Here is a 21,470-nt window from a genome sequence, read left to right on the forward strand (position 1 = left end):
CACAGTCACTGCTCACTGGCAGTCACAGAAGGTTTGCTGAGTGTCCTGCTAGAGGACACAGCAGAACTGAGGCCTCTGCAGCTGCTCTCTCACTGCCTTTAGTCACCTACAGAGGATGCAGCCAAGTCATGCTGAGTCTGGGCTTGGGCAGCCTTTCTCCAACCAGGATCTTGTCAGGTGTTTTCACCTCCTTGTCTAGAGGCTTTTTCCTTCCCTCCTGCCTAAAGGTCATGAGGAAATGCCTATAGAAATAAGGAAGTCCCCTGGGAACCTCTCCCAGCACAGAGCTGCCTCTGCTGTGTACACACACACGTTCTGACATGCAGCCACGCTTGGATTGCCTGTGCTCAGCTGTCTGCTGCTGCATCTCTCCCAAGGGCTCTCTGCCACCAGTGACCTTAGCTCCATCTCATTATTAAATCCCAGGGGACCTGTGGATGCAGACACATTCCAGGTTGTGGAGAGCTTGGGTGTGCAGTGCTGGGATGCTCACAGCTGCCGTGCAGGACCCCCAGGCTCCATGGCTCAGCAGCTACATGTCACACACAGCAGGCAGGGTTGTCTCCAGCTCCTGGAAGCTGCTGGCCACGCTGTTTCCCACTGAAGGCTTTCTCAGCCCCCAGGGTGATGAGGTCCAGAGCTCTGTGGGACTTTCCAAGCCAGTGAGATGTAAGTTCAGACAAGAAAGGCAGGAGGAGCTGAGCTCTGATTGCCAACCAGGTCCTCCTATGACTCGTCCTGGTTGTGAATAGCTGGGCCGTGTCTGAGGGGCCGTGCTCAGCCAGGCAGCTCATGGAAAGCAATTAAAGATGTGCTGGCAGGCCCACTGTAATGCAATGAAAACATTCCCCTTGCACACACATTAACTACTGCTTGTGGGTGGGAGACCCTCCCCACACTTCCCATGTCTGGGATGGTACCAACCAAACCCCTCACGGACGCTGCCCCTCGGCTGGCACAGCCACGCACCGGGACTGAAACCCCCCACAGAGGGTGGGACTGCAGGAGGATGAAGCTTCCCTGTGGAGACCTGAGCTCTGAGGTTAGGTTGGGATGTAGGTAGTGCTGGAATGTCGCAGCTTATGGCTGTGAGGTCATGGCTGTGGTGACCTGTGTGTGCAGGCCTCCTGCCTGGGTCACCCCTGACCTTCTAGGAGGATCCTGTGGGTGGCCTTTGCACCTCAAGGTGCTCAGCTGGATCATGATGAGTGTTTAACCTCATGCAAAAGGAGAAGGTTTGGGCAGTACTGGGGGGATTTTTATCTTTTTCTCAGGATTTACCCTCTAGTTGCTACCCAGGGCTGTGCAGCCACCTTGGGAGGGCACAGCCTGACCCCTGAAAGAGACAGCAGGAGGGCAATGAAAGACCAAACTTGGCTGCTTTGCTTTGCTGCTTAGCTGCTGTGGAGTTTGCCACTCACTAAGCAAATGCTGCTGCATGGGGAGGTAGAACCTGGCAGGCTGAGCCTTCAGTGCAGGACACTGGTGTGCTCCCAGCAGTACCTGGAACAGCCTTAGAGTTGTGAACAAGGGAGATTTGCCTTGTCTGTGGGAACTCAAATGCTGCTTCTCTGACCTGCTTCAAACAGCTAAAGATTTGTGATCCTCCCAAGCCAACAGATTAATGTTGGTGTCAAGCTGATCCCACGTTAAGCTCCTTGAATGTCCCTCTGGGCTGTTGGATGCTGCTTTGCCAGCAGCAAAGGTCAGCTGCTTGCAGGTACTGACAGGTTGTTCAGGCTGTGAGAGGAGCAGGGGCTCTGCAGCATCCATCCACTGAAGCTGGCAGACTGCAGCCTCTGCCCAAGAGGCTCTGAGCACACAGCAGAGGGAATTATTGCCTCTCCAGGTCACAGATCTGTGGCTTCACTTAGCTCAGACCTCCTGAAGGAGTTGTTGTGCCTGTAGCTAAACAGCAAACAATTTGGAAGCTGACTTCACCTGGGGAGCAAAGCTCTCCTGGGCATGAGAAAGAGAAAGGATTGTGTCTGTAGTCACTGGGGTGTGAGCACTCCTCTGTATAAATCTATTTAGGTCCAGCTAGCCCTACAGCTACAACCCAACAGCCTGAGCAAGCCTGATCCAGGGGCTGAGCCCCAGGAGCAGAGCTGAAGTGCTGCTTTCCTGACCCCTTCCCAGGCTGCTGAGTGCTGAGAACGCTGTGACAGCAGCAAGGCTTAGTCCTTGCTGAGAGTCAGCAGAGCTGACGTGGAGCTGCTCAGATGCTGCCTGCTTCCCAGGTACTCCCAGCCCACGGGTGGCTCCTGCTGCAGGTCTGAGCTGTGAAGGCTGCTTGGGGAAAGGCTTTGTTGTCAAAGGCCAAAGGCAGCAGAGGGAGTGGAGGCTGTGTTGCTCTGGGAACAGAGTCTGCTCCACATCACCAGACAGCTGTGTGGCAGACTTCTTTCCTCCCAGACTGGGATCTGAGCAAGGGGAAGTGGAAACAGCTTGCAGGGGATGGCAAAAGGATGGACACCCCCTGAAACAGAGACCTGGGTCAGGGCTGCAGTCTGTGCAGCCCAGATCCCCCTCTGTTGTGGTGGGACCTCAGACACCCATTTGGTGTGGTGCCAGAGATACCTGAGGAGTTAAATCCAGGTGTCCTCTTGGCAAGAAGGGCTGGCAAGGGCTGACCTTGCAGCCTCAGGTGGTCCTGTGGCTTCTTAGATGGCTTCCCAGCCAGCAGAAGTGAATTTGTTGTGCAGGGGAGAACCACCAGAAGCAGAGAGCTGCCCTGCTCAGCACACAGCAGTGCTTCCCCCTGCTCTGTCTTTAAGGGTGGCACTGGGGAGCAAGGATTAAATTATTAAACCAAATCAATTAACTAATTACTGCAAAGCAGTGAGCTGGACATGGTGATTTGGGTTTGCTTGATGGTGTTCTGAGGCCAATTCCCTGCCCAGCTTCATACAGGAGGGAGGAAAGGCCCTGCTGGAATGGGGCTTGGCCAGGGGAGCCGAGCAGAGGATCAGAGCCAGCAGCAGCAGGCAGAGGCAGTGACACCTCAGACAGAGTGCAGCAGCATTCCCAGACAGCTCTGCCAAATCCACTGATTTATTTTAATGATTTTTTTTAGGCTCTGAATGATACTTTGTGTGAGTGGAGGTAACCTGCCCAAGCTAGCAGGCTGCAGGAGGCTGAGGCCGTGTTTGGATTAGCACTGAGATCCCTACAAGCCTAAATCAATTCATTGTGCAACAGTAGGAGAGCCAAAAAAAGTAGTGCTGAGAATTAGTGCTGGTGGGGCAGCCCCCCTGCAGCCAGCTGGGAGCAGGGCAGTGTGGTGCCCTTCATCCCCCTGCAGCCAGCTGGGAGCAGGGCAGTGTGGTGCCCTTCATCCCCCCTGCAGCCAGCTGGGAGCAGGGCAGTGTGGTGCCCTTCATCCCCCTGCAGCCAGCTGGGAGCAGGGCAGTGTGGTGCCCTTCATCCCCCTGCAGCCAGCTGGGAGCAGGGCAGTGTGGTGCCCTTCATCCCCCTGCAGCCAGCTGGGAGCAGGGCAGTGTGGTGCCCTTCCTCAGCCCTGCTGAGGACACCTCCAGCCTTGGCAGCTCTCTGCTGGGTCGCACAGCTCAGTTTTGGCGTTGGGTGACCCTAGGGAAACCTCTCTCTCCTTTGGGAGGAGAAAAGAAATGTTCTTTAGGCTTTTGGCAATCCCTTTCCAAAGGCACAAGCCCAGAGGCTGAGAAGCAAGAGCTCAGCAGCACCGACACAGCCTTCAGTTGTTAATGCCATGGTTTGGGAAGCAGCTTCCTGCTCTCTCCTGGGGGTGGCTCAGACCTCTGTCACTGTAGGCTTGCTGCTCACAGGAGTCCTCCTCTGCTTTGCAGTGGTTCTCCTGACTCCTGCTCCTCCCTAGTTTGAACACCTCGGTCATTTTCACCCTCACTGGTCGCCTTCCTTCCTTGCTGCTCCTGCTGAAGCAAGCCAGAGTGTTGCCGATACCTCCTGAATGGAGCCTGACAAACATCTGGGGGGGGATGAGCAAAACCCTTCCACATGGCCCCACCAGGCCGTGCTCCTTTATGGCCTCTCCTGCTGCAGAGCCTTTGTCATGTCTGGGATGGTGCATGGCAGCACAGGAGAGCTGGGGAGGTCGTCTAAGCTGATTAAATAAAACCAACAAGAGAGGCAGGAGGGCAGGGAGGAGGGGAAGCACTTGCCCGACCCGAGCCGTTTGCAAGAGCTGCAGCCAGCCTCCGCCAGGCAGGGGCTGCAGCCTCCCTGCTGGACTGATGACCTTTGATGTGATAATTGCTGGCGTTCCTGGAGCTCCAGAGAGAGCACGGACAGCAGTGCTAGAGGGAAAGGGGATAAATACTAATGAAGCATTGGATCTTCGTTCAGGAGCAGCAGGAGCCCTGCAGTTAAATGCTGCTTGGCAGCCCCTGAAACAGGACAGAACTCAGATCCCTCAGGGATCTGCCACAGCTTTCCTCCCTCCCGCTCTGAGCAGCTGGGCGGTGCTGGGTGTCTCTGTGAGGAGCTCTCCTGTGGAGAAGTTTTCCTTCTCTGAGGTTTTCCTTCTTTTTGGCAGACAAAAGTTGATCCTCACTGGCAAGTTTCCCCCTCCAGGGTAACACCCAGGGAGCTGCAAGGGCATTCTGTGATTCATCCTCTGCCTGGTGGCCTCAGGAGCTTCAGGTCAGGCTGGGCAGGGTGCCACAGGGCAATCAAAGTATTGTCCTTGTGAAAGCTTCACCTGGATCCGGGTGGATCAGGAGCAATTGGAGCTTGCTGCCTGCACTAACCCCTGGCAGCTCCGTGTGCTGAAGCAGGAGCTGTGCTGGGGAGCATCTCAGCTGCCTGCACTGACACTGCAGGCTGAGCTGTGAGGGACAGAAGGGTTCCCTCTGGAGAAGGACTGCTCCAGCTGCTGATAAATGGCTCAGCTTTGCTTGTTTATGCTCAAGGACAGCACACAGCCAGGCATTCACGGAGGATGAATTGGCTCCTGTGTGATGAGGCTGCAGTGTGGGCAGGGTGAAGCACTCACACTCCCCAGCCCGTCAGGAACCAGGCAGATCATCTGTCTTGCTCCAGCTGCACTCCTCACAGCTCCATGGGGCCAGGGGCAGAGGGGCTTTCAGACCTCTCTCTCCTGTATGAGGCTGCATTTCCTTCCCAACTCCTGGCTGTGTCACTCCCTCTGCTTTGTTAGCAAGCAAGCCCCAAGGATGTCTCAATCCCCTTTGGTGCCTGCTGAAGGGATGAGTGCTGCAGTACCAGGAAGGCTTCTCCCCAGGCCAGAGGACTTTGGGCAGCCTGTAAGGCTGCACCCCCAGGGGGCTGGTCTTAAGTTAACAATTTCTGGTCCTGAGATGAACACAAAAGGCTCAGAGATAATCAGGAATACAGAAATGATGCTTGCAGGCTTCCAGCTCTCTGAAACCCCTCAGCAGCTCCTTCACTTGGCAAGTGAGATGATGTGGGAGGCTTTTGTTTCCCTCAGCTCACTTCTCCCTCTATAAACAGCAACACAACCTCAGCAAACAAACATTGATGTGTTTGACCTAGCACTGGCCAGCAGCTGACAGTGCTGGGTGCCCAGTGTGGGTAAGACATCAGCAACCTGATTTCATCTGGTGGGACCTGGCCATGCAGAGAGGAGTCACCCCAGGAACCCCCCAGGTGTTCACAGGTGTGTGCTGGGGACTGTGGGCCAGGGGGGAGGAGGAGGGCAGGGGGGTGGGAGGATGAGTAGCACAGTAGGCACAGGCCTCCTGTGTGGCTGGGCTGGGGCTCTGCTTTGTGCCCCCCCAAGTAATGCAGGGGTTCCAAAGCTGTGGAGGTGTGGTGCTGAGGGCCATGGTGCAGGGTGAGCTGGTAAGGGTTGGGCAGGAGGAGCTGAGAGGTGCCTTCAGCCAGGCTGGGGCTGGGATTCTGTGCCTAGGAGGGAAGCTTTCTCACTCCTCTCAGAAGGATGTGTGGCAAGCTGTGCTCCTGGGCAGCTCCTGGAGCTGCAAACTCTGCCACTGTTGGTCACCTCTGCCCTGGGGTCTGCCAGCTCAGCACCAGTGCTGGGTCCCTGGGCCGGTGGGGTTCTCCTAGAGCCCCTCTGCTGAGGTGAGCAGGGCAGCAAGGGCAGCTGGCTTAACCTGGAGCTTTAACTGGCCCTCAAAGACCCCAGATACAGAGCTTCCCCTTGGCAAAGCACCTGGGCTCCCATCGCTGCCTGGAGCTCCAAAGCCACTTTCTGTAAGCATTAACAGCCTCTGCTATCAGCAGAGCCCTTTCAGAGCCTGCTGCACATCTAATTATCTTTCTCAGCCTTAATTATTTAGCCAGCACTAATAACCTGCACCTATCATGACACTCCTGTCTAATAAGCATATAAATTTAATTGATTTTTCTCCCCCCTGCCTTTGAAGGCTAACAGACAGGGAATTCTCTCAGGAGACCAAGGGCTCTACAGCTTCCCATGTAGCATCAGGTTTTAATAAGCCTCCTGTTTGGGGCACACATGTGCTTAGGGCTGCCTGGAAACCAAAGCAGCCCAGCAAAGGGATTACTTCAGATTACTCTGAAATGTGCATTGTTGGAGGTGGCCTCTGGTGACCAGCTTGCATGAATGGCTGCTGCTGCTGGGGCACTCAGCTGGCTCCATTGTACCCAGCCCCTTTGTAGGACAAGTGCCCCTCTTGGCCGGGCTGCAGAATGGGATCCTGAAGCAGAGCGACTCAGGTGGGGAGAGAGAGCCCCAGCACCCAGCTCCTGGGGGCTGTGGCAGCAGCAGGGACCCCTCTGGCTGGGAGATCTGGGGGAAGTCTCTTAGAGCTGCCACAGAGCTGAAGTTGATGTTAAAACACAAGTGTTTGTTTCCTTCAGTGGTTTTTTCCCCAGCTACATGAAGAGCATCAAAATCCAAGCCACAGTTCCCCTTCCCCACAGGCAGACTGGTGCTGATGCTGGGGGCTCTTTCCAAGAGGTAATTGGAGAGCTTTGCTTCACTCTGATGTGAGGTGTGGGACACTTTCACCCACTGGGACATCCTTTATCCTGTGAGGGTCCTCAGGCAGACAGGATGTGCATCCCACCAGCAGCTCACTGCAGGCTTTGTCCTTCCCTGCGACTGCAAACCCTCACACCAGGGTCTGCTGCTCCCTGCCCCTGTCCCTTGGGCACACCTGGCTGCAGGCACTGAGGACACATCCCTGTAGCTCCAGAGTGCCTTGAGCAGATGTCTGAAGTGTGCTGGAACCCCACCTGCTCCCAGGGTCCAGAGCCAGTTAGGAGCTGCATTCCCTCAGCTCCCTGTAAATCCTCTCCTTTACAGCTGGGATTAGAGGATTAACCTTTAGGAAGAGATGGCAGCTCCTGCTTTCTCCTGGCTTCTGTTGCACTCTCAGTGGGTTTCCCATGGCTGCAGGCTCAACATTCCCACAGGAATCTGCCCTGTGGATTTGGGTGGCTGTGCCTGGGGCCTGAGGCTGCAGCACTCACCTGTGTCCCACGAGAGGTGAGATGTGAGAGGAGCAGGGGAAGGTGCTGGGTGGCTGAGGTGAGCAAGGGAAGGTGCTGGGTGGCTGAGGTGGGCAGGGGAAGGTGCTGGGTGGCTGAGGTGGGCAGGGGAAGGTGCTGGGTGGCTGAGGTGGGCAGGAGAAGGTGCTGGGTGGCTGAGGTGGGCAGGGGAAGGTGCTGGGTGGCTGAGGTGGGCAGGAGAAGGTGCTGGGTGGCTGAGGTGGGCAGAGGAAGGTGCTGGGTGGCTGAGGTGGGCAGGGGAAGGTGCTGGGTGGCTGAGGTGGGCAGGGGAAGGTGCTGGGTGGCTGAGGTGGGCAGGGGAAGGTGCTGGGTGGCTGAGGTGGGCAGGGGAAGCTCATTTCCTCCTGGTGATGGTATCTGAGGGTTGCTTGGTTTGATGGAGATTTATCCATTTGCTACCACACAAACCTGTCAGAAGACATTACCCCAGCTGATCCCTGCTGAAGGCAGCCAGACAGCTTCTCCCTTGCAAAGCCTTCTGCTTCCTCCCTGTGCTTCTGAAGTATTTTTGTGTCAGTTCCTAGCACTTGTCAGCAGACCTCAAAGATGCAGCAAACTGTTGGTTTGTGGACTACATCTTAATGATCTAGAACTGTGTCAGGCTTTGGAGGCAGGGAGATCTGAGTGCAGAGAAAGAAGCAGTCAGGTACTGGCTAGGAAGCAGGAGCAGAACAATCAGCCCCCAACTGCCACTGTAATTAGCTGCTTCTTGCATTAGGGAATCAAAACAGAGCTGGAGAAGAACCTCTCCATGCTCATGCCCCTAGGAAAGCCCTGCCTCGGGTGGCCCGAGCTTGGCAGGGCAAAAGGGTTTCTTAGAACTAACTAAGACAGCCCAAAGAGGGTGAAATTCAGAAGCTTTGTTCACGCTGGAGCACAGGGCTGGGGAGGAGCAGCTGAGGGAGCTGGGGGCGTTGAATCTGGAGAAGAGAGAGAAGGCTGAAGGGAGATCTCATTGCTCTCTACAGCTCCCGGAAAGGAGGCTGCAGGGAGGTGAGACTTCTCCCCAGTCTCAGGCAACAGAAGGAGGGGAAGTAGGTTGGAGATTAGGGAACATTGCTGCAAGAGTGGTCAGGGACTGGCAGAGGCTGCCCAGGGAGGTGGTGGAGTCCCCAGGCCTGGAGGGGTTCAGGGAGCCTGTGGCCATGGCACTTGGGGCCAGGGTTTAGTGGCCGTGGTGGTGCTGGGCTGATGTTGGACTGGATGATCTCAGAGGCCCTTCCCAGCCCAAGCAGCTCTGTGGTTCCGTGCTCCTTTGGGTGAGTGCAAGTCCTGCCAGCAGTGGCAGTTTGGAGCTGCTGGGGCTGTGCAATACCCTTGGGCTGCCGCCTGCCCAGCACGGGCTGCTCTGGGTCAGCAGAGGCTTTGCTGAGCAGCACAGATGAGGTAGGAAGCCAAACACTGAGGCTGCCTGCACCCAGCCGTTCACGCTGGGTGAGGTGAGTCAAGGTTTAGCTGTTTAAAGACCGGGCATTGAGAGAAATGTTTCTGCTCTCACACCAGGAGCTGTCGTCTGGCGTCCGTCGGGGAGAGGCTGCGCCTCCTGCAAGCCCAGTCCTGGGGCTTTAGTCAGCCTTGATGTGATTTAGAACAAATAGATGGAAGTGGAACTATTTTTACAAGTCAGTCCAGACTTCCAGCCCCCTTAGCCGGGTGTTGTGTAATCACCAAAGAGGCTTTTAGCGCCCAGCCCCAGCCCCCCGTGCTGGCTGCGGGAGCCGGGGGCTGCACCGCTCGCTGCAGAGACAATGACAGACAAGTTCTGCTGCAGCAGGCACTTGGGGCTTCCTTTTAAAGATGTTCACACTCTGCTGGTGTCATTGCAGCCTGCCAGAGCGAGGAGCAGGAAACCGCGGAGCTTGGGGAGCTTAAAATAAAAGGTGTGTGTGAAAAGAAGAGCAGCAGGCTCCTCCCGCAGGCCAGCACCCAGCCCCAGCCCTCCCTCTCCCCACGGCTTCTCCCCCGGAGAATCAGAGCTCCCTGCCCTTACCCCGGCCTGGGCTGGCTGAGGAGGCCCTTCTCATCTCCTGCCTTCTGGCCCATGCTGCTGGGCTGGCTGTGAGGTGCCAGGTGTGGGTGTAAGAATGCTCCTCCTGAAGGAAGCTCCATCCTCCTTACACCCTGAGCACCCCAGTCGCCATGCAGGCTTCCCCTGGGGCTCATCTCTTGAATGCTGTGGGCTCTGGGTGGCTTTGTGGTGGTGTTTCACTGACTAATGTCACCCTGCTTCATCCCCAGTCCCAGAGGAAATCCAGACAGAGCATAGGCAGGTCAGTGCCCTGCAGGGAGCAGGCATGGCTCTGTGGTTTCATTCCCACCCCTTCCTTCTTGCCCCCAGGTATGACCTCCCTTCCCTCAGCAGACAGGGTGGCTTTGCAGAGCCCAATGTCCAAGAAGGTTTAGAGGCAGCCACTGCCCATCACCACCCACCCCTGGCTGCCCATTCCCCCAGCCCAGGGGGAGTTTTCAGGGCAGGTTGGGCTCTGCAGCACGGGAGCCCAGGCTGTGTGCTGGCACAGGTCCTGCCCAGGCAGGGCTGTGAGTGGCAGCGAGCAGCCGAGGCTCCGGCAGCACCGAGCGAGGCTGGCAGCGAGCAGGGAACGGTGCCAGGGGTGCTGTGCATTATGGATGAGGCTCTGAGGGCTGGTGCTGAGTGACAGAGGCACAGTGATGCTCTTCACAATGCTGGGTAAGATCATCTGGGCTGTCTCTCACTGTGACCTGGTCGGTGGGACAATGACTTTCCGGGCAGACTGCAGCAGCGGCCACGCTCTGCCCTCTGCTTCCCGAGCCTTGGTTCCCCGGGCAGAGGAGCTCCCTGCAAGAGCTGCACTCTGGCCAGCTGCCACAGGCTCCTGTGCTCAGCATCTCAGGCTGACTGTAAATCTGGGAGAGGCACCTGCAGGCCACGGTGAGAGATCTGTGTCCTTCAGCAGCCGAGATGCCACCGAGCCCCGCGTGGGCTTGGCACTAAATTAAGCAGAGGAGATCAGGGGAATGCAGATTGTTTTTCCCTCCTCTTTTCTTTCAGGGCAGAGGAAGAGGATGCAGCTTGGGAGCACAGGCACAGCACTGAGGTCTCTGACTGACGAGGATTCTGCTTTCTCCTTCTTGCAGGGCTCCTCCTACAGATGTTCTGAGCACGTCTGCAGCCCAGCAACTTCTTCCTGCACCCAGGTAGGGAACGTGGGGAGCAAGCTGCACAAAGAGAAGCGTGGGGTGGAGAGGAGGGAGCAGAGGAGAAGGATACCCAAAGCTGTGCCTCTGCAGGAGGCAGGCAGTGGCAGGACTGGCAGCAGAGCCGACTGCAGGCAGCGTGGCTGCAGAGTGACCGAGTTCCTTCTGAGCCAGCAAGAGGAGAAAGCTGGCACCCAGCAGCATGGCTTTGTCCCCGTGCTAAGTGGTACCTGACTGACCCCCAGAGCGTCAGCCTCTGGCTGTGTGACTGCAAGTTGAGTTACTGCTTGAGCAGGATTTCCTTTCCTCCCTAACAGGTCTTGAGAGCTGCAGCTCAGGTGCTTCTGGATCAGCCTTTTCCCCGACCTTTTGGACCTACTATGAAGTCTGCTTGGTTTGCAGTGCTGCTGGCTGTGCTGGGTGCTCAGCTGCTCACCAGCCACTGCTCCACCATCAAGTCCCCGAGGTTCAGAGGACGAGTGCAGCAGGAGAGGAAAAACATCAGACCAAACATCATCCTGGTGCTGACGGACGACCAGGATGTGGAGCTGGGTGAGGAGTCGCTGCCGGCTGCTTGTGTCCCCTCGGGGCTGGGAAGGGCTCTGGTGTGGAGGGGGAGCTGGTCCCGGGGCCGTGTCGGAGCGTGGGGCAGGTCTGGAGGTAGCAGCATTCAGCACCTCCAGCCCCAGGCTGTGCATGCCAGGCGCTGATCCCCACCAGAAAAGGGTGCAGGAGCACGCAGGGACAGAGCTCACACCAGAAGCCCTTTGTCACTTTGTGACTTTCTGGGGCACTTGCAGGGCTGAGCCCCGTGAGGGGAAGCTTCCCCTTGGTGCTCTGTAGGCAAATCTGCAGAGAGCTGTCACATGCAGGTGCCTCACCTGAGGTGCCCCTGCTCACCACCTGCTCTGCTTCCAGGGCACGGGCTGGGCACTTCCATGGCTCACTGAAGTGTGCCAGCCCCTCTGCTGGAAAGCTCTGCTGGAGCTGTGAAAACAGGCTCCTTTAGCTTGCAGGAGCACACCGAGCAGCTGAGCACAGCCTGGCCAGAGCAGCCAGCAGGGATTGTCACACAGTTTTGATCAGGGTGGAAAAAGTTAAAATGCTTGGCTGATGTTCCAGGAGGCCTTGGAATGCTTTCCATTAAGTCAGCTAGAGGGATATTAATGGTGGTTGTGCACAGAACTGATTTTTTGGGTCACTGCCCAAAGTGAGAATTCAAGGAGAGAAAGAGGATCGTTCTGGCTTCCCCCCCAAGCAAATAGTTGAGTTTTGGGGGTGGAAGGTAAGATCAAAAAGGTGAAAAATTGGCAAATCGATGTGAAATGCAATCTTGCATTCTCAGTGTGGGGTGCTGCAGGCTTCTGAACGACAGCAGTCTGGTAAAGGGGCAGTGAATGCCTAAACACAATGCCATAGGGCACTGAGCAATCAACAGGACAGCCCAGCAGGTCTGCAGTCCCAAACCTTCAGCCAGCAGGCTGTAGGCAAGCAGTGGAGAAGCAGCTCTGTAGCCGCTGGTGGCTCTGCTTGCCCTGCTGCGGTGATTCACAGACCTCCAGGCAGAGCAGGTCTGGTAAGGCAGATCCGGGGGCTGAGAGCTGGGGGTGCTGTGCAGCAGAGTTCCAAGCAGGCTGTTGGATCTGAGCACATCTTGGCTCTCCTGCTCCTCACTGGCCAGCCCCTGCCCTCTTTAGCCCGGCTGTGCCTGGCTCTGCCTCGCTGCGGCTCTCCCGGCAGGAATCTGCCGCTTCCTGCTGGAGCTGTCCCGACAAGCCCACCGAGGGGCTCGGGTTGTGTCCTCCCTTCTGTGCTCCTGCTTTCTGCGGGGCACCGGGGCAAGCAGGTCAGCCGGGCTCTGAACAACGTCACCAACCTTCTGTCTGCAGTCTTGTGAGTGGTGAAAGAGGAGGAAGGAGGTGGTGAGCTGCTTTGTCCCCGTGCGGGGGCTCCTTTCTTTGGGCGCTGCTCGGGATGCTCCTGGCAGGAGGCAGCTGAGCCGTGGCTGGGGCGTTGCATTCCCCCCAGGCTGAGTGAAGATGCAGGTTTCCCTTTTCCATAGATCATCCCACAGGAAACAGGAGCCAGCCCCACGGCTCCCTGCTCCCTGTTATTCACACTTCTGCTAATCAATCACTCTGTGATTTGAAAAGCAATGCCAAACTGCTCTCTGTGTGTGAATCAGCCCCTGGCCCTCCAGCCATGCCTGGTGAAAGTCTGGAGTTTCCCAAAGGCCAGGAGAAGTTCTGCTCCCTGCCCCCAACAGCACAGCTTGGGCTCAGCCAGCCCAGGCTGCCAGGGTGCAGTCCCTCAGTGTGGTCTCTTTGCTGCTGTGTCCCCAGCACAAGTGCTTCCAAAGGCTGCTCTGAGCAAGTGCTTTGAGATAAAAGCTTCCAAAGCACCTCGAGCCCTGCAGGATTTGTCTGCAGAGCATGTAGGAGCACTGACCCAAAGTGCTCAGCTGCAGATGTTGTGCAGTCACCCAGAGGGGAGGTCCAGCAGCCCAGCAGCAGTGGGGTCGGTGCCCAGAGCGTGCACCTCCTGCCCAGCTGCTCTGCCCCTAGCCCTGCTGGCAGCAGACAGGAGGGCAGCAGAGCTGCTGCCTCGTCCCACTCGCCACAGAAAGCTCACAGATCGCTCCACAGCGCCAGCCAGTTCCTCTCCGTGCCAGGAGGGACCTGTGGCACAGGGAGGGTGCCACACACCCGCTGGTGGATGCCAGCCTCAGCGGTGTGAAGCAGCCTGGGCCACATCTCCTGAGGAAACTCAGCAAACCCTCGGGCCCAGGAGCTGGCAGATGCCTGCCGAGGTTGTGCCTCTGTGCACTGCTCTCCCTCGCCGAGATCCTGAGGGCAGAGGAGCTGCTGCCCAGCACTGAGCCGATGGGCACCAGCTCCCACCGCTGCTGTGCTCCTGCATGGGGACAACAGACTCAACCCTTGTGGCTGGAGGAGACCTTTCAGACTCCAACCCAGCACTGCCAGCTCACCGCCAAGCCATGGCACTCAGCTCCACATCTCCACAGCTTTGGAACCCCCCCAGGCATGGGGACTCCAGAACTGCCCTGGGCAGCCTGGGCCAGGCCTTGGTGACCCTTTGGGGGAAGATATTTTTCCTCATGTCCAACCTAAACATCTTTGGGAAAGAAGCATCAGAGAGAAGTCCATTTTTCTGTGCCCTTGTCCCCAGCCTGAGCCAGGAAAATGCAGATCAGCACCCACTGGGCACAGCACCGGGCAAAGAGGTGACAGCACCAGCTGGATACATCCCAGCAGGCACAGCTGGCACAGCTGGCCTGGCCTCCATCCTCATCAGGGCTGAAAGCATGGGGGGCTGTGCTGAGATCTGAGGGAGTCCCTGGCCTTCCTGGGGCTGTGTGCCACTCACGGTGGCTGTGGCTGCCCCCTTCTAGAGACAGCCTCCTGTGCTACAGCTGGGTGGAGGCCATGGCAGCTCTGAGGTGTGCTGTGAACCTGTGACTGAGATGTGAGAACAGACTGACCAGGGACACTGAGTTTCTTGCCTGGCCAAACTTGCTAACTCCTGTGCCCGAAGTGGCCGTTCCTGGCTGCTGGGTTCCCCTCAGGTGCTCCCCAGTTGGCCGTGCAGGGCGAGCGTCCTGCTGCCAGGCAGCCCCAGCTCTGTGCCCTGCAGACTGTGCCAGATGGCAGAGCCCGGGCTGTGAGCAGAGCTAGCAGCAAAGCATTAGAGCTTCACTCAGCAGGTTTTATCTCCTGCTTGTGTTTTGTTTTCCAAATGAGGAAGTCCCACCTGCTTTGAAGTGCTTATTCCAGGATTTCTGGAGGGGCTAAATCCATTGCTGGGGTCAGTAAGTGCATAGCTGGGGGCAGAATCCTGAGCAGCAGGTTTGCAGGAGCAGAGGGCTGAGCAGGCAGAGCAGAGAGAGAGGCTCCAGCAGCTCCTGGTGTGTGAAGCACAGAGGCAGGAAGGCTCACACCGGCTCTGCTGCACCCGTGGAGCTTTCTTTAACCAAACGATGTTGAGGCCAAAGATTTCACCTTCAGCACTGATTGCTTTGCCCCCAAGCAAACCACCAGTAGCTGTAGCTGTGAGATCTCAGTGCTCAAGCTGAGGCTCTTGGCAGCTGTGAGGGTCACAGCCTTGTGCCCTTTGGGTTCATCCATTTATTTACTTTTTCTTAACTGGCTTTCCAGTGAGCCAAACGAGCCCAGGAAAACCTCCCAGTGTCCCAGCAGCAGCAGGGTGCTCAGAGTCAGAGCCCCAGCTGGAGAGGAGGAGGCTCAGGGGAGACTTTATTGCTGTCTACAGCTACCCGAAGGGAGGTTGTAGCCAGGTGGGGGTTGGTCTCTTCTCCCAGGTAAGCAGCACCAGAACAAGAGGACACAGTCTCAAGCTGTGCCAGGGGGAAGTTCAGGCTGGGTCTGAGAAAGAAGCTCTTCACAGAGAGAGAGATTACCCTTGGGATGGGCTGCCCGGGGCAGGGGGTTGGCATCCCTGGGGATGTGCAAGCAGAGCCTGGCTGAGGCACTTGGTGCCATGGTCGGTTGGGTAGGGCTGGGTGATGGGTTGGGTGGTGGGTTGGGTGGTGGGTTGGGTGGTGGGTTGGACTCGGTGCTCTTGGAGGTCTCCTCCATCCTGGTGGCCTCTGTGATTCCGCCAGCTGTGCAGCGCTGGTTGGGGAAGGGGAGAACAAGAGGGAGGCAGAACGGCCGAGCCCCTCGCGCCCCAGGCCGGGCAGCTGGCGAGCAGCGGCGCTGACAGGCCGGCGCCTGGGCTGCCCCGGCAGGGTCCCTGCAGGTGATGAACAAGACCAGGCGGCTGATGGAGGGCGGCGGAGCCTCCTTCATCAACGCCTTCGTGACGACGCCGATGTGCTGCCCCTCGCGCTCCTCCATGCTGACCGGCAAGTACGTGCACAACCACAACACCTACACCAACAACGAGAACTGCTCCTCCCCGTCCTGGCAGGCCGCGCACGAGCCCCGCACCTTCGCCGTCTACCTCAACAACACCGGATACAGGACCGGTAAGGGGCGCCCGGGCAGGGGGCAGCCGGGCAGGGGCAGCCAGCGCCTCACCCGCTGCATGGTAGGCCTTGCAAAGACCCCTGGGGATCATCCAGACCTGCCGAGGTCCCTTCCATCCCACACCGTTCCTTTGCCCGCTGATCCTGTGGCAGCAAATTGCTGCCTGGGACTGCGCCAGGGGAGGCTGGGGTTGGGTGGCAGGACAAACGTTCTCTCTTGTGGGCACTGGCACAGGCTGCCCGGGGAGGTGGTGGAGTCCCCGTGCCTGGAGGTGCTCAAGAAACCTGTGGCCATGGCACCTGGGGACAGGGCTTGATGGCCGTGGTGGTGCTGGGTTGCTGGTTGGACCAGATGATGCTGGGCGGCTTTGCCAAGCCAAACGGTTCCGTGATTTTTCTACTCCTGCCCCAAAGGGGCTTGCAGGGCAGAGTTCTGGTGTTGTGGACAGGGAGGGGACTGCTGCCTGCTGGTCCCAGTCTGATGGCCATTGAAAGAAGCTCCCAGTCTCTGAGCAGAGTGTCTCCACCTTCAGGTGTCCCAGCTGGGCCATAAGCTGTTGGGCAGTTACACCTAGTGCCAACCAGGAGCAGTTTAGTGGCACTGTGGGTCTGGGCTGGCAGTGCAGCCGTGGTTGTGGTCAGCATTATGACCTGCTTGTGGGCAGCTATGGAAGAAGATGCCAGGGCCAGGCTGGGGACTGGTGCCAGAGACCTCACAGGAGCGAGGTGCCCATGCTGGCAGTGAGCAGGGGTGAATGGCACAATTGAAGCTCTGCCATGGGGCCAGATCCCATTTGCACTTTCTGCAAAGGAGCAGAAAGTTGCCTTTGGGAAGGATTGTTCTGCTGAGCACCAGTATGACCTGATAGTTTCCTTGTAAATTCTTGGTGGTTTCCTATGGTCTGGAGATCCCTTTCCTGTCCACAAAGAGCTCCTCTTATTCCCCACGCCTCAGCCCCATGTGAAACCCACTTCATCCCTGCACCACCTAGCCCCCAAGGTCCAGCCTGGAGACATCTTAGGCTCCAGCCTGGCTTCCCCTGCTCAGGGTCCAGGAGCTGTGTGAGGTCATCAGGGGGCAATCTGTGCAGAAGCATCCTTCAGCCACAAAGAGTCCTCTTGACTGGGCCACGAGGCACAGAGGTGGTGCCAGCCTGCTCCCCACGCTGCCCCTGGCAGCAGAGGGCTTGGTGTCTGTCAGCAGCTGAGGCACAGGAACAAGCTGCTCCCAAAGGAGAGCTGGAGAGCACCTCCACACTGTCTGCTTGTCCTGGTGCTCTCTGTGCTGCTGGGTCCAACAGCTGCCTGGTTGCCATCTTCTCCTCTCCACACAGGCAGCTCCCTCACTCCTTTTCCTTCCCTACCTGCATCTGTGGCTCTGGGCAGCTTCTGGATCTTAAGAAGCAAACCCAGGCCAATACTGAACTTCCCTGGGGCTGGGGCTGGCTCTGACCCAGGCACCAGACAGCTCAGTCTCTGCTAAGCAGGTGTCAGAGGGGTTTCTGAGCACAGCGCTGCTAAACCTGAACAAGGGTCAGCAGCAAGGGTTTGGGGGAAGAGAGAAAGGAGAGCATTGGCCCTCACTGCTAGAAAAGGTGCTGAGTTCACCCCAAAACAGGAGCTTTGTCTTGTGGCTCAGGAATTCTTCTTGCTTGGTGTATGTCTGCTTCACCTGCTCCGGAAGCGTCCAGCAGCCCCACGGTGTGGAGCACAAACAGGCTCTGTCCCCAGCCCTGTCCAAGTAGCTGAAACTCTGCCTTACCCTTCACAATCCAACTGCAGTCAGACTAAGAACTGCATAAATAAAAGTGAAAGATGCTGAATGTGTTCAAATGTCCCACAGAGAGAGAAAGGTAGGAGAAGGCTGCAGAGGGCAGCAGGCAGGATTTGCTAGCTCTGTGGTGTCATGGGAAGTGAGACTTTGCTTTGGTTCCTGGCCAGGGCCTCATCAAAACCCACAGCATGTTTGCCTACTTGTGCTTAAAACAGAAATCTGTGCTATTAAACATCACAGAAACCCTGCTCCAGAGCCTGTTAGCAAGTTCACACATCCCAGTGCTCCAGTTAGGCAAATCTGGGCAGAGCTTTCTCTCTGCTGCTATTTCATCTCTCCTGTGCTTGTGGCCAAGAGACAATCTGTACCTCCAGAGCAGAATCCTGCTTCCCTGGTTTCAGAAGAGAGAGCAGTTCTACCACGTGTCAGCTTGCCAGCACCTGCACCAGCAAGGATGGGGGTCCTGGGGGTCCTGGGTCCCCTCTGCAGAGCTCCTGTGCTCCTAAGCTGTGTCCTGAATGTCACACGGCTGCTGCCCAGCTCCCGGCAGCACTTTGCTGGCTGGGGCAGAGGATGTGGGCTGGCTGCTGCAGCCTCCTGTCTGGGCCACAGTGACTAAAGCTTCCTGCAGCACCTCCTTAGACAGGTTTGGGGTTGGTTTGAGTTGCCTCAAGAAGTGATGAGGATGCAGAACAGCCTTTGACCCAGGGAGAGCTGAGATGTCCCAGCAGTAGATGTAGGCAAATCCCTTGCTGGTGACAGGAGTCAGAGCCTCACTCCATGGTGCAGTGCTATAAATGTGAGCCACAGATGCCTGCAGAAAGTACTGGGGGAAAGCCCTGGGAGTTGTGGGAATCAGAGTCACTTTCAGCTGTTTGTATCATTTACATAATTTCTGTAATTTATATGTTTATATCCTAGCTCCAGAGCCCCCCTGGGTCAAACACTCCTGGTCCCACACCCCTGGGGTCTTGGTCCCGTTCAGCAATCATTAGCTAACAGCAAAAGGGAGCTCAACCCCCTGCACTCAGGCACCTCCTCACGGTGGGTACCAAAGGTGTGCACTTTGCAGCCCCTTCTGACCTGCACAGCTGCTCTGCAGGCCGTGGGGAGGTGTCTGCACAAATGCAGCTGAACAGGACACCGTGCCTGGGACACGCTGGGCTGCTGCCTGTGGTTCAGTGCACCAGCTCCTGGGAGCAGTTAGCACAACTGCCAGCATGCAGATAAAAGCTGTCTCATGGAAATGCAAAAGCTGGCATTTCCCTCTCCCGTTGGCCCTGGGGGGCCATTACAGGCTGTAATGCAAAGCTGTTCCCTGAAATGACATTGCTTTTTAATGAGGCTTGTACCCATCCCCTCCCAGCCTCCCTTTCAGTCATTACAAGGAGAAATGGCTTCCCAAACCCTGCAGCTGCAGGGTATCAGCAGCTTCTCACGCTCAGCCTTCCCAGTCAGCAAGTGCTGAGGAGCTGAGGGTGTGGAGATCCAGCAAGGACGTTTGCAGATCACGGAGTCAGCTCCTGGGCCGCTCTGGGACATGTTCCACAGCGCTTTAACAGCTTACAATCCTCTGCTTAACAAAACCCCAGCAGGACGCCCATTGTGATGCCCTGCCCCATGGCCACGGCTGTGCTTCCTGAGGCAGGTTTTCACAGCCGCCTCTGTGCCGTGCAAGGGCACCACATCAAAACCCAGAGACACCAGAGCTGCTGAGAGAGAAGCTCACCCACGGGTCTGAAATGGACAAAACCCTTCCTTTTCCTCGGCCTTTTCCTTGGCAGTGCTGCAGCCTGAGTCGGCTGGGATGGAAACCCAGCAGCAGTGCCTGGAGCTTGGCAGGGCTGCACTCAGCAGAGGCCAGGTCTCAGCGTTAGTCCTGACTGTGGCTGGGGCCACCAAAACACCCTGCCTGATACCCTGCTCTGTGCCATCCACAGCTCCAGGGGCTCTGATCTCTGTGGGCTGGCAGCAGAGCCCTGCAGAGCACCTCGAGATGTCCCTCAGCCACGCAGCAGCAGCTGGTGGGTGTGGGATGGCACTAAGGAGGGCTGACCTTGGGGCTCCCCTGCAGCCACAGCCTGTCCTTGGTTTCACCTGGCTCAGCTCTGCTTCCTCTCCCTCATCACTCTCCCATCTTCTCTCCACTGCTGTCTCTCTGTGACTTCTTCTCTCCTTGGCTTCCCTTCCTTCCAGCCTTTACCTTTGCACTCTCCCTGGCCAGCTGAGAGTTAAACCCAGTCTGGCTGCCTCAGAGGAGCAAACTGGTTTCTGTTCCAGGATGCAGTGGTGCTGGGCACTTTCCCTCCTATGGTCACCCTCTTCACCCCAACATTCTTGACTTTTGGTTGGCCTCAGGAGAAAGAGGGAGAGAGGCTGGGCTGGCTTCCTGGTGGCTGTGGGAGGAAGAGCTGGAATCCTGGCCTGCTGGCTGTAGGACTTGGTTATGTGTCACATTCCATGTGGTGTAGGGCAGTAACATGATCTGTGCCTGCAGCCTCCTGGTACTGACATGTGGCCATTCTGGGATCGATTGCACCATGGTTACCTTGCCTCAGGCAAGTCTTAATTATCAACATTTGGATTTTTCCACTGGTTTTCCCAGGAAGTTCACCATGCCCACATCAGTCAGACCTGAGCTATTTCAGCCCTTCCCCAAATGTGCTTCCCTGGGCAGACTGACTGTGTCTAGGCTGAGTGTGAGGTTCTCCAGAGTGACTTCATCTCCTCCTGGGAAACAAGGGCAGGGGCTTGCTGAGGAAGCAATGGTGGGCAGCAGCTGTCTGCTGGGGCCAGCAGCAAGGGCAGGGGCTGAGCTCCCTGAGAGTGCACCAAGGTGGTCATCTACCTCCCAGAGCAGCAATGCCCATGGAAGGCACAAATCTATCTCTGTCCTTCCCTCCTCCTTGGGGTGCCTTGCTATCTGAGCACCAGCACTGTGCTGGCTGCTGGGGACAGGAGCTGCTGCCACAAGAGACCTTCAGGAGCTTGTAAACCTCAGTGAAATGAGTTCAAAGCATGGAGTTACTCAGTAGCTTACTGGGACTGAGCTGGAGCTGATAAACCCTCGCAGCCCCCCAGCTGCAGGCCAGGTCAGGTGTTTGCCAGGCAGGGGAAAAGCAGGGCAGAGCCATCCCAGTGTGCTGCTGACCCAAGCCAAAGCCATGCACAGCTTCCATACCCATCTGGGCCTGGAAGCAGCAGGGCTGTGTGTGCCAGGGGGCCATGCCAGCACTCATCCTCCTCCCCAAGCCAGCTGGCAGGATTTTGGTGTCTGTAGCTTTGGCACAAGCAATCCACAGCTCTCAGGGAGCTGGGAGCTCACTGCCCTGTGAGATGGTTTTGCCTTCTGCTTCCTTCCAGAGAACTGCCAGCAGCACCTGCAAACCCTCCTGGGCCCGCTGGCAAAGGCTGAAAGTTCCATCAGTGGGTCCTGGTTTGGCACCTGGAGCCTTGCTTTGGCAGGCCAGGCAGGGCTGCCAGACCTTCAGGTCGAGTTGTGCCCTTGAGATCTTGTGGCAGCGAGGCAGGGTGGGGATCCCTCTGGCTGCACACATCCAGTGGGATGCAGATCTGGGCTTTCCAAAGCGCCTGTTGAAGCAGCAAGCACAGCCAGCTGCCAAGCCCAGGCTTTGCAAAGCCAAAGCTTTGCCACACTCCAAAACACGGCAGGGCTTGCTGAAAAGCAAAGGAGCTTCTCGGGTGTCTCCTGCACACTGAGCCAAGCACAAACCAGGAGGAGCAAACCCTTCTAAACACCCCCTGACAATATTTCACATGAGCACCGGGTTCCACACGATGGGGAACACAGCCTGAAGCCAGAAAGGCTTCCAGCTCTGGCAGAGCCTCTGCAGACAGCTCCTTTGAGCCGCAGACCCCTCCGAGGTCTCAGAGCAGCATCGGGCAAGGCAGCCCCGGCTCACTCGGACGTTTTTGTCTCCATTGATGCCTGCTTCTGGCTGAGAGCAAAGGCTCGGGCTGCAGAGCCTCCTCCGTGTGTGATTTTGTCGTCGTCGTTGTTTTTGCCCCGAC

At 57.3% G+C, this 21,470-nt stretch overlaps 1 protein-coding gene across 4 annotated transcripts in view; it reads left to right on the plus strand.

Moving 5' to 3' along the window:
• Positions 1 to 21,470, plus strand: part of SULF1 (sulfatase 1) — a 58,425-nt gene that overhangs the window by 16,244 nt on the left and 20,711 nt on the right. For 2 of the 4 annotated variants that reach the window (XM_068162534.1, XM_068162536.1), the window contains 3 exons: positions 10,597 to 10,656; positions 10,974 to 11,208; positions 15,425 to 15,664. In XM_068162534.1, the coding sequence (XP_068018635.1) occupies positions 11,037 to 11,208; positions 15,425 to 15,664 (412 nt within the window). In that variant the 5' untranslated portion in view covers positions 10,597 to 10,656; positions 10,974 to 11,036. Of the gene's footprint in view, positions 1 to 6,904; positions 6,926 to 9,305; positions 9,360 to 10,596; positions 10,657 to 10,973; positions 11,209 to 15,424; positions 15,665 to 21,470 lie in introns of those variants that run through there. The other 2 variants (XM_068162535.1, XM_068162537.1) reach the window with 2 other exon arrangements.

The sequence above is a fragment of the Melanerpes formicivorus genome, unplaced genomic scaffold (genome assembly GCF_026170545.1).
Source record: "Melanerpes formicivorus ecotype bairdi unplaced genomic scaffold, bMelFor1.0.p_v2 SCAF_65, whole genome shotgun sequence".
NCBI classification, from domain to species: Eukaryota; Metazoa; Chordata; class Aves; order Piciformes; family Picidae; genus Melanerpes; species Melanerpes formicivorus.